This window comes from Nannobrachium achirus (genome assembly GCF_963921795.1).
Source record: "Nannobrachium achirus genome assembly, chromosome: 11".
Taxonomy (NCBI): domain Eukaryota; kingdom Metazoa; phylum Chordata; class Actinopteri; order Myctophiformes; family Myctophidae; genus Nannobrachium; species Nannobrachium achirus.
Window position 1 is genome coordinate 8,218,405 of NC_137820.1, and position 16,523 is coordinate 8,234,927.

The following is a 16,523-nucleotide window of genomic DNA, read 5'->3' on the forward strand; positions in this document are numbered from 1 at the left end:
CTTCAGCAAAGAATACAAATCCCAGCAAAAACAATAAAATAATCATCTAGCCCCCCCCCCCCCCCCCCCCTTGCTGGGACAGCTACAGGCTATTACTATGGAAAATTACTTAACTGCCAATTCCAATTAATTTTGTGTTATTAATCACAGCCGCTTCCTATCTTTTTTCACGCATTTCAGGCATTAATTAGCGATGGATGGATGGGTGGAGGAATCTCTCTCTCTCTCTCTTTCTCTCTCTCTCTCTCTCTCTCTCTCTCTCTCTCTCTCTCTCTCAAAACATAGCCTGTATAAAGCCTTCTCCTTGATTCATTTAACAATAAATAGTGCAAGAACGCGTGAACATAATGAGCATCACCGTTTCCACATCAAATCTCTCTCTATCTGTCTGTCTGTCTGTCTCTTTCTTTCTTTCTTTACAAGCAAGTGAAGCAACGGGTCCATAATGATATTTCCTATCCTTATCAGGTTGGAAATGTGAAGCTAAATGAATGAATAACCTAAATAAAAACAATAAAATAATGTATAATCCCAAATGTTGAATCTATATGCGTGTGAGCCATAACTTTATATGCGGTGGCGCATGCTTAAAAAGAACATATTAATGTAGCTTGCAGATCTGTTCTTTTTAACCAGATGATTCATTTAGCCATGAAACATAACAGCCGTACTCGGACAGTGTTGTAAGCTTTTAAATCCGTTATTTTTGTGCACCGCACCCGATGACATGGACATACTGCCGTCCCAGCAACAACGTGAAGAGTTTGACTCGTGCACGCCTGTCCTCAGGGAACAGCGAGAGAGCGAAAATCCTAATGCCTCGAAAGAAAAGCCAAGTTTGACTTTATTCTGTGTTGTGGTCGTTTGGATGGAGGTTGTGCGCGCAGCGCGCCGCCGCGCAGCCTCCTCCTCCTGTGTTATACACAAGATGGTGACCTTACTTTTATTTGTGACTGTATTTGTGTCAAAACAAACAATGATCACCGTGTTCGGAGAGCGACCCCTGGAGTCACCGCACACGATGGGTCACCAGTTTCCATGTAGCTAACAAGACACCGCAGCGCCTGCTCACAGGGAGAGGAGATGATACAATTATTAACGTGTAGCCTACTGCAGGTCATGAAGACATATCAGTGGTCGGGTCATATCAATAATGATTCCCGTAAGAAATTCATGCTTTTAGAACTAATTATTAATCCAGCTTCACAACTGCAATTAACAAAGACCATGGTCCGTTTGGAAGGGGGCCGAGTCCTGCCTTTTCAAGAGGACCATGGTCCGGACCAAACAAAGGGACCATGGTCCCTTTGCACGTTCACACCAGCGGACCAAAGGAGAAAGAGGACCATGGTCCCTTTTAAGCGGACCAAATAACCCTGGTGTGAACACGCCCTTAAGAGTAATGTTAACTTCATAGACACACACAAAACAGAGAAAGTACAAAACTGTGGCACCACCTCTTTAAAGTACAGTACCAAATGCTCATTACTCATTAAGTTTAAAAAAAGAAAAGGAAATGTTGAGTAAATGTACTTACACCACTGCTTTTTAATGTGTTTTTATTATATCATTTCTCTTGTATTTACTTACATTTGATATTGTTTGTTGTGGTTGTAATAGCAGTATTCAAACATTGTCATCAGAGTAGGTTAAGTCAGAGGAGTTTTTATTCTTTGCACAAAGCATTGCTCTATAGCAGACCTGGGCATTGTACGGCCGGGGGCCGTATGTGGCCCTTTGGTTCACTCTGACCGGACCGTGTATGGTTAATGGCAAAGTACAAAATAAAAACATTTCAAATTTTACCTTGTGCATGGACTAAAGCTGCATTGCTTTTATTCTGAAAAATGTATTCACATACATATGAACGCAATGCATACATCAGCATATGTGCGTGATCGTTGTCTCAATAACAAGCAGGTGACAGACTGGTCACAAGTCAAGACGACCTGCCTTACCTTACCCATCAAAAATGGCTAAAGTGTCTAAAAAAAGAAAAGTCGATGTCGAATGCCGGGTTTTCAACAAAAAAATGAAGTATTTATTTACTGAAGTCTGAGGTAAAGTGTGTTTAGTTTGTGTGGAGCACATCTTGCGGGGAGCACTGCCTTTTGGCCCGGCCCCATGGAAAAAATAATTGCCCACCCTTGCTCTACAGCATTATAGCAATTTCAATAATTCTTCCAATTTAATGTAACTTACTTCCATTAAACTCATGTTAACTGATATATTGGTTTGTATCTTATGTATGAGTAACACATTATTGATGGGCAATAAAAAACAATAGATGGGGGCTTAGTCTATTTACAAGTCACTAGTAGCAGCCACCTGAAGGTGACTTTTCAGACTGATTTTGAAGGAGGCTAGGGATTTGCACTCCTTTAAGGCCTGCGGGAGGACGTTCCACATGTTGGTGGTATACTGTAGCTGGAGAACAAATTAGAGCCTTTAGTGTGGTTGAACATGATTAGTGGAGCTGCCTCTGGTGTTGTGATTGTGGACATCCTTGGCATTTTGGAAGTAGTTTGCAGGGGTTTTCAAAGTGGGTGACGGGGCACCCTGGGGTGCCGCGACGGCAGTTCAGGGGTGCCGCGAGATCATTTGATAATATTTTGAATTTATTTGGACGCTTAAAGAAACATTTAGTATCATTTTAAACTTGAAGTACAAAGTTATTTTCAGTCAGTTCTAACTAAAATGGCTATTATCTCAACGTTTTCCTCGCAACATAATCACTAAAATATTGTCACTGTCAGGCAGAAACCTCTGTCGCACAAAACTAGTGAAAACAGCCGATGTGCTTGTAGATCTGCTGTTTTCACTAGTTTAGTACATTTTATAGATACAAAATAAATACAAAACGAACAGTTTTGGACATACAAGGTTTCCACCCGACAACGACGATATGCTATAAATATAAGGTGCTGGGAGTGAAAATTATAATGTAGGGGTGCCTCGGATTAAAAAAATAATTATGGGCTGCCCTGAGACAAAAAAGTTTGGGAACCCCTGGTGTAGTGTATCTTGTACGCCAGGCCCATTGCAAGATCCTGTACTCTGTCAGCTACTGTAAGCCACCCCAAGCTTATGTAGTGATAAGTGGTGATTATATGGGCACATTTCCTAATAATGATGGCTGAATCAGGCAATCTGGTACACTTCCCCTTCTTGAGAACACTCTGAAGAAGGGGAAGTGTACCAGATTGCCTAATTGACTGAGTGTACACATGAATAAATGTACCCATACAGGTCCATTTGGTTCCATTTGTACACTCTTAATCAGAATCATTGGTCACACCTGTGAAGGAAGAGGCCCAATTTCTTCCCAATATGGCTGCTATTTTTAAACTGTTACACTGTATTGTATTGTCGTTGTTGGGACTTGTCTTGTGTGGCCTGCATGGTATGTGGGTCCACACTCACTGGGTCCACAGTCACTGTGACCATGTCTTTGTGTAATAAGGCTGAGAGTGCTCCTGGCACAAGCATTTCATTGTATCTGTGCTTGTATGGATATGTGTGACAATAAACCTGAACCTGAATCTAAACCTGCTGTGTATGGAGACGTCATTTACACATCCTACCTGGTTCGCACCCCCCCCCCCCCCCCCCATTCTGAATTCAAACAAATCAATCAGGAGACCATAAAGGGAGGTCAATGTACTGTAATTTCCCATCTCCTTTGTACATTCAGTATAGTGTTTTGTATTTGTTGATGATATGTATTATTGTGTTAATTTTGTGTTGATGAATTGAATAGGACCGCAATGGAAACAGGTCCCCAGACTTTTTTTCATATCGCGCATAACTGTGTTCCAAACATAAACAAATGATCTCCGCAGTTTGACTCATATGGATGTGAAGAATCAACTGATGGTGAGAAAACGCTAATGTTAGTGTCGCCGAATTAGTTACGTTTTCGCTTGAAACAGACTGTATCAAATACAGTATGAGTGACTGACGATCATAAACCATACATAGCCACCTCCCCTACAATATCACGGAGGAAACCGTTTGTTTATTTTTGGACCACAATGATTATATGAGACGATTTTAAGAGGACTCAATGTTATTCTCCATAGAGAAATGACTTCCGTGAACCGGGGGATGAGCGAGTCACGTCATGACTTCGTTGTTCTATTGCATACATGGGCAACTGGCGGCCCGGGTGCCACATGCGGCCCCCACCGTCACTTAATGCGGCCCGCAGGTTAATATCGTAATACTGATATTTTATTGATTTCAGCTGTTACAATTCCAAACATGAGCTGCTTTAATTCCGTCAGTCTATATTAGAAGCTTAATGACTAGTATAGTACTATTAAAATGTATTGTTTATGTCCAATGTATTTGTATTTAGGTTCATAAACATGAGTATATAACTACTGTAAATGGGTTTGAAATTAAATCAAAAATCAAAATGTTACATTTCAGGATTCCAATTCAAAAATAACAAAAAATTATTCAGAATTCCAATTCAAAAGAAGAAAAAATAGCAGATCTACAAGCTCAAAACGCATCGCAGTGCGATGCGTTTTGAGCTTGTAGATCTTCTATTTTTGCTTCTTTTGTATGAGATATGACAAAGTAGGACGTAGCAATATGCAATGTGGCCCTCTGAAGTGAAGGTGGAAATATAGTGGCCCTCGCCGTCATCAAAGTTGCCCACCTCTGCTCTATTGCCTGTCAAATCATGGGACACTGTCACCCTGGTGGGGATGGTAGAGGTTGGCGTAGAACCATTTTTAACGGCAAAGCTGTCACAGAGCACTCACAACTCACGCAGGCATGATGGCACCATTGTTTAATAACCAGGTTTATTTACACGATGATATCAACAACAGATATACAGAGAACAGTCATATTATCATACAGCATCGCTCCCAAAACAAACTGATACCACTACTTCTCAGCCTAAAAGATATAGTTCAGCCCCAAAAAGACTTTTTCCCCCTATCGATTACTAAAAATTTACAATTTAGGTATTTAGCAAACGCTCTTAATCCAGGTGCGATTTACAATAAGCAAGCACCACATGAATCTCATGGTGATGTTTTTGTTTTTTGTCGCATTCCTAAGACTAATTTTGAGTCTCAGACTCCACCGGTCATCTAATATAATTATTGGCTCTGGAATGCAACAAAAACTAAAACATCTCCATGAATTCAAGGCTTCATCGTGGTGTGTAATTGATGGAAAATATGTTATTTTGGGGGTGGACTATCCCTTTAAGTCCATGACCCACCTAATTCCAACACACTTTGCTAGTTTGCGATGGCTCAGGGTAGAAGACAGTGGATTTGTACAGTGCCCTCGATAAACCTCACGCCTGTCAAACTACATCTCTAAAGTGAGTGACACCCACACAGCCATAACACTGGAGGGAGCGACCATGATCTTGGTACCTCCCACATTTAGAACAGAACAAACACATGGGGACATTTCTCATTCTACTAATCTGCCACCAACATGTGGAATGCCCTGACCCATCCATTAAAAAGGTGGTGCCATAGTTTTGTACTTTTTCTGTTTAGTATTAGGTTATCATTGCCCTAATAAACCCCCTGGTGTGGTTATAATATGCCCTGTCTTCCCTGTGCATTTTTGGTTATTTCCTGAAAGATGAAAGCCTCTGAGTCAAAACGCCCAATTGAAATACACAGATATAATGATATCATAATAGCAGCAATAGAGTGGTATGGCTAACTTCAACTGGGTCACCAGCTCACTACCCACCTGACCATCAGGCATAGGCTACTTAATGAACAGGTGGGTGTGTGCGTCATTTTAACACTTTCTGTGCACTTTTTTGTAAAGAAGTATAATCATAATACCTGATGATTATGTTGTAGGGGGGGAATCACGGCACCCCATCTAGGAGTTGTAACAACTTTCTTGATGTGTCAAAACTGGCAAACAAATACATCAGGAGACCACAAGGGGAGGTCAGTGTAATTTCCCATCTCCTTTGTACGTTCAGTATAATGTTTTGTATTTGTTGATGATATGTATTATTGTGTTAATTTAGTGTTGATGAATTGAATAGGACCGCAATGGAAACAGGTCCCCAGGACTTTGTTTGTGTTATCCTTTTAGCCTTAATGACTTACTGTACCGTGCTGTTTTGACTATTAAAGTATTCGATGAATCAATCAATCAATAATCATGTCCTGAACATAATCAACCCCTGTTCATTGTTCTCCACTAAAAATCATATTATTAAATTGATGGTAAGCCACAACCAAGCATCTATTTTGATGGGCTGCATCCATCGAGAGAAAGGCTTCTTTTTTTTAATAGGAAACGTGTTAATGTCGAAAAAATCTCCCGTTAACAAAAAGGGAATTGTAAACTTACACTAACATTGAGCCTTAATATAGTTTTAAAAATGTAAATCATATGCATGTGAGTTGTGGTCGAACAGTGACAAGACTTTTATGCCCTGAACCGTAACACATGGTACAATATACCGGTATAGATCCATGCATAAACACCGTGCTATTCTTCTGAGAACACCCGTCAGCTTACTCCTCGTTCAAATTCTCCACCAACATGCGCACATTGCGCAGCTTGTCCACCAGCACTGTAGAATAGAGATAAATATCATTTATTTTTGGGGATGTTTAAGGTTATAGGGTTAGAGAGGTAAACAACTGTGTTATTGAGGTGAAGTAATACAGAAGATTTAGATTTAATGCATTTTGCCACTTGCATTTCCGGCCTGGAGTGAGTATAGAGACAGTACAGACTCGTACAGACAATGAGTGCAGACAATGAGTGCAGACAGAGAGTACAGACAGTGAGGATAGACAAGCCGGGATGAGTTCTACCGGGACTGTGTGGTCCAAACATCGTAACCAGACAAGTCTTTTGTTTTCTTCTTCAAAAAACAGAAAAAGAAATAATCATCCAAAATAAAACTATAGGATATTTCTTAATCATTTCAACCAAAATGTTTATAACAATATATGACTAGTGACATAACACTGTCTGTCAGTTATGTGACATTGGAGGATTAAATAGGATTAAATAGGATTAAACCTGATTTAGGCCAAAAATATTTACTGACTTACCCCAGCCACTTTTTTTTGTCTAAGGCACAAAACCATATGACTTAGGCCAAAAATAAAATTGCCAATTGCCTATTTTGGCCAAGTCACACTAGGGCAGAGATGTCAAACTCAAATACCCGGGGGGCCAAAATTTGAAACATTATACAAGTCGAGGGCCGGACTAAATGATTTGACATATTGAACCTGGACCTAACACAGCCAATATTATTTCACTAACATTAACAGGAATGAAGTAAAACATAAAATAATTGTCTTATGGCTCTGTCCGTAATTTCAAGTGAAAACATTTTTCAACAGGCAAACAGCAAAAAGGTAATATTCCTTTAAAAATCAAATATGTCCCTTAATAATTTTAAAAATGAAACTGCATGCATTACAAATGTGCCAATCTCTATGGTGACAATGCACTCGCAGCACATTGTGTGACTTGTAGTATTATGGTGGTGCGTGCAATATAATGAAGGGCCAGTTCTACTTCTAAATATCATCCCGCGGGCCAAATATAATTCATACAAGGGCCTGATTTGGCCCCTGGGCATTGAGTTTGACATATGTGCACTAGGAAGATGGGTCATTATACTTAAAGGAGCAGGAACAGCATTATCCTTTTCAATTAGGAAATAGGCGATATTTAAAAAAAGTTGCGTGCCAGACATTCCGCCACAGACTACTGCTGTTACATATGAGGACCCAGGCAGCAGTCAGTTTTCATGTTGACTAGTGGAATGAAAGTCACCCGCATGAAGAGCGCTACAAGATGGCTATAGGCTAACACTCATCTTAGAAGCCCGATTTGGGGCTTTCGCTTCCATAGGAACACAGTTCAGAGAAATGACCTCTAAAGATGTGAGAATGTATTGGATTCGGCGGCGCGATTCGGCGGCGTTACCCTCTCACGGGCCGTGTAAACAGAGCACGGTCTGGCGGCCTGGATGAATATTTAGACGAAGGCTTCGGCGAGGCCTCCGATTAATTAATTCATTTTATTAAAAAAGTCAGACTAGTTCGGGATCGGCACCCCGGAATACGTCGCGCCGCCGACAGCATAGATGGAGTAAAAATTGGGGGGCTCTAAACTTTGCATCTGGCCATTTTCAATGGAATAAATCGTCGGACCACATAGAATGGCTCGTTGGAAAGCGTAGGACGAGCCAGGACCAACCACGTCTCTACAAGCAGCTCAGGGTAAGTAAAATAGCAAAAAATATATTGTATTGTATTGAAAAAAAGCCCGAACTTGTTTGGGATCGGCACAAGAAGGGTTGTTAACAGGGGTGGCCAGTTTTATGACTCACGATGCGTTACTTATTAGGTAGAAATATAATTTCTCAATATATTACATTAAATTGTGGATGGCAACGGTCTGGCTCTCGACCCCGTTGGAATAGTTTGCCCAGGGAGTGAGTTAGAAGTGTTGAGTTTTCACATTGTACAGGCACACACACCCAGGTCCTCTTTTTTCACATTTTGTCTACTTCAATGTTTCCCAAACAAGTTTGGGGAGTTTGACAATTCTTATGGGCCGTGAGTAAATATAGGCTACCACTTTATTTCTTGATTTTCATTATTATTAATTTCAAAATATTTTCTAAAGAAATCCCCCCAAAATACTCAAATTGTCATTGAAAAATATATTTACATTCAGTATATCGTCATTGTCGGGTGAAAACCTTGTACGTCCAAAACCGTTCGTTTTGCATTTATCATTTTTAAAAGGATTTAAACTAGTGAAAACAGCCGATCTACAAGCACACAACGCCTCGCACCGCAAGGCGTTGTGTGCTTGTAGATCTGCTGTTTTCACTACTTTTGTGTGATGGCCTTGTATGATGAAGCAGGGCTTTAATTTGCGAAAGAACGTACAAATTTGAAACTTGGAGATATGATATATATATATATATATATATATATATATATATATATATATATATATATATATATATATATATATGTATATATATATATATATATATATATATATATATATATATATATATATATATATTATAGATAAACACAGTTACCTCCAGCTGTTGGCCTTTGGAAGGGGTCGAAAGCACGACAGGCGTTGATCAGTTCTCCCAGCATTTTAGGGCAGTCATCAGGAAGTGGTTCCAGCACTCGCTTCTCCTTGCACACTCGCTTAAAGACGTCGAGATCTCTGGTACAATCTGTTATGAGAGAAATTGTTATAATACCGTACATAAAGTGTGCAACAAAAGGCACAGTAAGTGCATTAACCACTGTTTTCAGGACATACACACCAGCGAGAGGTTTCTGGCGGGTTGCGATTTCCCACAGGACCATTCCGAGACTGGGAAAAATAAAATAAAAATACAGTGTGGTTTTGGTTCATTCATTCGTTTCAGTTAATTTATTATCCTCTGAATCTTATTGTTTTTATGCATTTTATTTGTTTGTATATAAAAAAATATATAGACCCTTTTTGTTTACTTCTCTAAAACCTTTTATCTCACGTTTTTGTAACCCTTTTTTTCACCCGGTGTCAATTATTGTCTAATGTAATCCTGGGTGCGATACACTCCCTCTGCAAACCTATTAATGAAGAGGACTGACCTGTAAATCTCACAGATCTTGCAGTATGGATGGTTGATACAACCCAGCTGCTCTGGTGCTCGGTAGCGCAGAGCGCTCTCTGGGGTCTTGCAATTCTTTCTCAAGGACGTCTCAGTTTGGGCCAGCTCCAGACCACCCAGCTAGTCACAAAAAAAGACAGCCAATGAATGATAATACAGTATAACAATTAGCATTAGGAAATACAGAAAAGGGTGTAGGTAGCAGTGAATGATGTCTAGAAAACAAAAGCCATAGGAATATTTAAAGATCACATATTGCATTGAGAACAAAATTAAAAGACCAAATGAATGATTTCATATACGAAATATGCTTTATATTTAAAGCATGCATACCTTAACTCTGTAGCCTTCGTCTACCATGAACTTGTCACTGCTGACGGCCCCATGGACTTTGGATTTTGCTTCTGACTGATGTAGCCTAAGAGGAAACAATACCAGTAGTTAGTTGTCAGTATATTATACTGTATAGACAATCAAAGGAAGAGCATGTTTCTGGTTGAACTTATTCTGAATCTAATTGGTTTGTCTTTCTCTGTCTCTCTCCACTGAGAACTCACCTGTAGATGCCCTGCGCAGCATCCAAGCACATGCGAGCCTTCGTGCTCCAAGACAGTTTTTTGTGGTTGTCCAAAACCTCTCTCAGACTTCCCAACTCGCAGTACTCCATGACGATGAGTCCTGCTGGCAGCGAAAAGGACATCTCATATCATATTGGAGACAGAGTTAATTTTGACAGCAACCTTCGATGTTGTTTCAGTTATAGTCTTTATCACATTTTAGTAATCTGAAATGTTTTAGTTTTATATAGTCTTGTTTTTGTTGACTAAATATCATATGATTTTAGTCGACTAAATCTACAAAATGTATTTTGGCAGGCCTTGAAGGCATCGTAGGCTAATGGCTGAGTTTATACTTGGTTGCATGTTGAGAACAGCAGATCACAACATTGTGAGCTTGTGCTGCAGATCTGCTATTGTCAAAGTGGCACACATGACATAAAATTACTTGTCTTAGATCTACTGGATCCCTATCTAACATTTTAGTCATCATAGCTTAGCTTTTATCAATTTTTTATTTAGTTTTCGACAGTGTAAAAGGTAGTCAGCATTATCATTTTCGTCAAAGTTTTAGTCTACAGAAACATTGATTGGAGACATAGAGAGTAGTAAGATGAAAGCAGACGATGTTGTGGTTTCAATAATGCTTCTAAACAAGCACAATTATACAGAAAAGGACTCACCATCAGCACCCTGGAAACAGACGCCGAACATCCGCAGTATGTATGGTGATTCATAACAAATCATGTCTTTGATCTCCTTTTCGAACACCTTCACCACCTCACTTTTAGGGAAACAAAGCAGTTCATAGATTAACACCCAGCTCTGCTAGGGAAATAACACAGTACCCTAGAGATCATACATGGGCAACATGCTGCACCCAGTCAGGCCCGCTCTCTCCCCAAACTGTACCTGATTGCCTATTGAAATGTTAAACTATTTGTTCAATTACAGAGGTGGTTCTCAAATATTTGTATCAGGGACCCCCAGACCTCAAACCTTTCCAAACCCTTTTCCTTTGTACAAGCTTGCAGCTTGTAGAGCTGCTATTTTTGAATAGCCCAACATATACAGTACATGGGTAAAGTGGTTGTGATGCTCTGTTGACTACTTTTGCTGGGGACCCCCTTGGTGAATGTCCCCCCAGAATAGGGATAATGGGGTTTAAGTGGTTAATGTTAATTAAATGGAAACAGATATAAGTTTTCCTCGTGAAATAAACTGTATCTTAAAGGAGTATTTCACCCCCAAAATTACTTTTTTTTCCTATTGATTACTCATGCCATGGAGATTTCAATAATATTGTTTGGTTTTTGTCGCATTCCTAAGACAAAAAAGAAAAAAAAAACATATACCCTGACGGCTCCCCCATCCAGCGCCATGCATCCGGGTCCCCATATATATATATATATATATATATATATATATATATTTAACTCAAGTCTCTATGGCATGAGTAATAAAAAAAAGAACATTTTGGGGGTGAACTACTCCTTTATTTACATATTTGACATAAATGTAAGGTACTGTAAAGTAACAGTGTAATTCAGGGGTGCCGTGGATGAAAAGGTTATTTACAGGGGTGCCCTGAGACAAAAATGTTTGAGAACCACTGGTCTATATTGTACTAGAGAATAAACATTTGATCAATTAAAACATGTGCCACAAACCTTGACATGGTGGCCTTTTGGCAGAGGTATTTTTTGATGGCCACAGGGTAATTCCTGTATTCTCCCTTGTAGACCTCTGAGATGTCGGTCGTTATGATGGGCGTTTTGGGGAAACCGAAGATCAGGTCCCCAGGGATGATCTGTCGGATGTCTTTGGGGATGTTCTCAGACCTCTGAACTGGTGACGGCCAAACCATCAATGAGAAGAAAACACAAACATCAGACATCAGAACATTAGTTACACTGTCAGTGGAACTAAAACCCTTTCTGTAGTAAAAAACATTGAATAAACACAAATAGCACAGTCTAAAGGGGTGTTTCTCAAAGTGGGTGTCGTTGCACCATAGGATGCCGCAGGATACTTTGATAATATTCATCAATATCACTTCAATATCACCACTTAAATGAAAAAAAAAAAGTTATTTTTTCCATTTACTCCAACTCTCTTCACCAAATAATGTTTAACCACTTGGGGTTCAAGTGTCAAACATAAAGTATAAAGCTATTTTCAAAAACCTGTGTAAAATGGTAAATAGTGCATTTAGATCGTGCTTTTATCCAACATTCACCCATTCTTACACCGGTGGCGGTGGAAACCATGCAAGGCACCAACCTGCTCACCGGGAGCAACTCGGGGTTCAGAGTCTTGACTCTTGTCCAAGGACACTTCGACACGTAGACAGGAGGAGGCGGGATTTGAATAGCCGACCCATGGATCATTGGCCTCCTGAGCTACAGCCTCCCCCTGTCTAAAGAGCTAGTTTATTCGTTTGCAAACTATATTGGATGGGACTTTAAAGTTGTTTACTTACGCAGTTCAATAGTTCGTTCCACTTTCATCGCATCCACGTTCAATGACAGAGCCTCCATTTTCTCCATCATAGTATCCTGGTTGCTCACGATATGTTGTAGCACTGTGAAATACATCTGATATTAAAGCCTCAATAAAGCTCCTCTGTAACAACTTTTATCATGAGACAAATGTGATGCACTTTTCCACTTAATTATATAATTAGACCTATTTGTTTTTAATTATATAATTAGACCTATTTATTTATAGAAATTCTAATAATAAAAACTAGACCTATTTCAAACTGAAATTCATTTTCCACTGACTGGGGTCTAGGTGGGGATTAGGGGTTAAGTGCCTTGTCATGGACAAGAAGTAGTGAAAATGGCAGATCTACAAGCTCACAACTGTGCCCTTGTAGATCTACCATTGTCATTAGTTTGGGTCCTGGGCAAATGTCTAATTTCTTGAGCTAAAAAGTTTGGGAACCATTTGAAGTCTATAGACCTAGGACGTATATTTGGTAAATCAGCAATGTTATATAAAAATGCTGGATTTCAGGTTGAGGAGTTGACATGATACGATCTCCTGTGCAAATTTAAAAAGAAAGTCCTGTAAACTTCTGGCTCAAAGAACAATGATAGACTTCTTGCTTCAAGACTCCTTTCATACAAAAGAAGACAAGATCCCCACCCTCCCCCTCCCCTTCCCATATTCTCACTTTTCTGGATCTCTGCACAATCGTCCTTCCTGTCCGCCTCGTCCTCCTCCCGCTGAGAAGACGCCTGGAACAGCTTGCGCAGGTTACGATCCATCTGCACCTGCAGGTTCAGCGAGAGTATCTGGAAGGCGTCGTTGAGGCGGTCGTTCAAGCTCTCGAACTCGTCCCCGTGGTTGTAGGTGTTCACTAAGCGCTTGATGAGGTCCTCCCTGTCGGAGGTGTACTTCTTGATGACCCCCGTGGCGGACTCGAGCGTGAGCTTGAGCTCCCCAAGGGCCCTGTTGACCTCCTTGGAGACCTGGGGGTCCCCCTTCTGCTTGGTGGCCCTCAGCACCTGCTCCAGGCCCTTCACCCGGTCCATCACTCGCTTGCATCGTTTCTTGTTGGCCTTCACGTCCTGGTAGAGAGCGTAGAGGGTAGTCGCTATGCCCAGGATGGGGTCTATTAAATCCATGACTGGGAGGGAGAAAGTGGGACCGGATGAGAATTTTGCAGGCACAAACAACATTTTCTTCAGTATTGTACAGTATTATCATGTCATAGTTATAGCTTATACCAGGGACTACTCAAATAGCTGAACCTGTGGGCCCACATTACAGAAATGGCAAGGGGCCACTTCTCAGCTGAGCACAGGGAGGACTGAGAATGAGCCAACAGTCAGACGCAATCATTGTAAACAGCCACAGGTCACTTCCCCCATAACCCTGTTCTGCATTGTAGCCACTAGCCACTACTTATATCATTGTCAACATGTATGACTTTCACAAACATTGTCATCGACAGCAGTGGTTCTAAATCATTTCAGGCCGTGACCCCCCAAATATGTTGAAAATAGCCGATCTACAAGATCACAACACCTTGCGGTTGCGAGGCGCTGTGAGCTTGTAGATCGGATATTTTCACAATATTCATCAGAGTCAAGCTAAACATAATACCTCAACTCCTACAATTCCAAGTGCTTATCAGGGTGGGTGTGGGTCCCCAGTTCTTAATTTTAGGCTATCGAGAGTTAAATATCTATAAGGGTCCATTAGGTTACCACCTGGAGGACCACTGGTGGTCCCCAGACCACGGATTGAGAACCACTGGTCTACTCTAACACCAAATGCTACCTGGTTTCCATCATACTACACTTCTGCATTCTTATGGCCCTACAGTGTAGTACGCGGTGATGGTTTATCACTGTGGTGTAGTCTTTTTAAGTCCGAAAACTACAACATTACGTCATTCGCCAAGGTCCTTCCAGGGAGAGTGCTCATGTGCGTCTCGCGGTGACACGCTGCCTAGTTTCTTCTGCTCTGAGCTGTTTCTGTTGTTTTTTTTCGCACTGTTTTTCGACATTGCACTATTAGGTTGTGTTGGTAGTTTCTGAGTATTTGTCTTGTTTAACAATGACAGTGAGATACTTGTTGCACTAACTAGCATTGACTGCTTTGGTCTCTTTTTTGTAAGACACTTTATGTATATATACTTATATTTAATTTGCCCCCTCTATTGATGCACCTTCTCTTTTTTGGTACTGTACTGCTCTTGTTTTTTACTCTTATCTATCTTTTCCTACTTCTCTGTAACTTTGTAATCTATCTATCTATCTATCTATCCATCTATCCATCACAGAGGACCTAGACATCTCTCCTCTGTTTTTACTTGCAGACATCTCCCCATCAAGTGTGCCCCCTGGTTTCAGTGGTACAGAGGCGCGGTGATAGGACTTCAATGTGAGTCCGTGACTATGATGGCCATCATATTTTTAGGTGATAGCTTATCACCTAAAATTTGGGGTGATAGCTCTTCACCTCAGACTCTGAAAATGCCTTTACACATTTGTCAATGCTACATTTGCGCACCCGAATGGTGTAAAGAACAATGAAATGGTGAAACCATTGGTTTATTGCGACAGCTCCTGACACGGGTCCACTTTTTTGGCAAACGTACTTTCTTTCAAAGGACTCTGTTCTGTTGTGCATTACTTTAGCCATTTCACATTCAAGCACTGAAGTCTGTTTTTTTACTTAGTTCTTGTGTACCAATGGCAATGACGACAAGCTCACAACACTTTGCACGCTGCAACGTGTTGTGAGCTATTTTCTTTTTTTTGGTCACATTCCTAGGCCAAATATTTGATGACCAGCACTGGTTCCCTATGGAGACACAAAAGTGCCTGATTTCTTTGCTTTGAGTCTCCTCAAATTATTAGGAATGTGACAAAAACAAAAAGATATCCATACATTCAAGTCTTAAGTAATACAAAATAAAACATTTTGGGTGATCTGTCTCTTTAAGGGTTATAGGTTTTTTTTTCCAGGTCATAATTAGCACAACAAGTCTGTGTTGTCCTAAAGTATGTTTTGTTTTTGTTTTCTTCTCTTTCTCTCCGTCTTGGGACTGCACACCCCGGGGCCAGTGTAACAACCGGCCCTACATAAATACCTACATAAATGAACCTTAGAAATCTAGACGAGAAAAACTGGTCCAGTTGTCAGCTGTCTCCCTGCTAGATGTCAAACTATTTCAAAATTCACTTCTATGTGCCTCTAGTTAAGCAGGTCATTTGAACAGTCTACTGTATACAGTACTACACTTTTCATCCATATGACTATACCAGAAATACTCTGGATATCTATAGTTGAATGCCACACAGACACAGATGTATGACCCACCCCTGACTGAAACATAGTGTTAACGTAACTCTGACAATCACACAAAACTAAATCCTCTCCTCTCTCACTGTTAAATGAACACTGAGAATGGATCATCTGAGTTCATTTGTATTGATACAAACACAGTTTAATACTTACTGCAGTGAGACTCAGCTCTGTAGCAGGCCTACAGTCTGCTCTGTCCTGGAGAGAGAACTGTGAACACAATAAACAGGTATAGGAAAAGGAAATTATACAGTAGCATTACATGTAAACTTTAGCAACTACGGTTCAGCAACTAAAAGTGATATCAATAAAACACATTAAAGAACATATGAGGAGCTCATTTACCTAGAGTGAGTGTGGATGCAGAACTCCAGCCTGTTGACACACGCAGGACACTGAAGTGAAAGCAAACTACAGCTGGTTTTCTGTGCAATCTCTGCTCCTCCTATTTTCTCTGCTTCCTCTCTCTA

At 40.4% G+C, this 16,523-nt stretch overlaps 1 protein-coding gene across 1 annotated transcript; it reads right to left on the reverse strand.

The window, feature by feature from the left end:
• Positions 1-6,255: 6,255 nt before the first annotated feature.
• LOC308293701 (mixed lineage kinase domain-like protein) lies at positions 6,256-16,262 on the reverse strand. Its single transcript, XM_080736297.1, has 11 exons — positions 16,207-16,262; positions 13,409-13,864; positions 12,710-12,811; positions 11,898-12,075; positions 10,911-11,011; positions 10,228-10,351; positions 10,004-10,088; positions 9,651-9,790; positions 9,338-9,387; positions 9,098-9,244; positions 6,256-6,583 (listed from the first exon to the last, which is right to left on the reverse strand). Exons 2-11 carry the CDS (start codon positions 13,860-13,862, stop codon positions 6,525-6,527), a joined length of 1,440 nt encoding a protein of 479 aa, XP_080592423.1. The 5' UTR covers positions 13,863-13,864; positions 16,207-16,262; the 3' UTR covers positions 6,256-6,524.
• Positions 16,263-16,523: the final 261 nt, after the last annotated feature.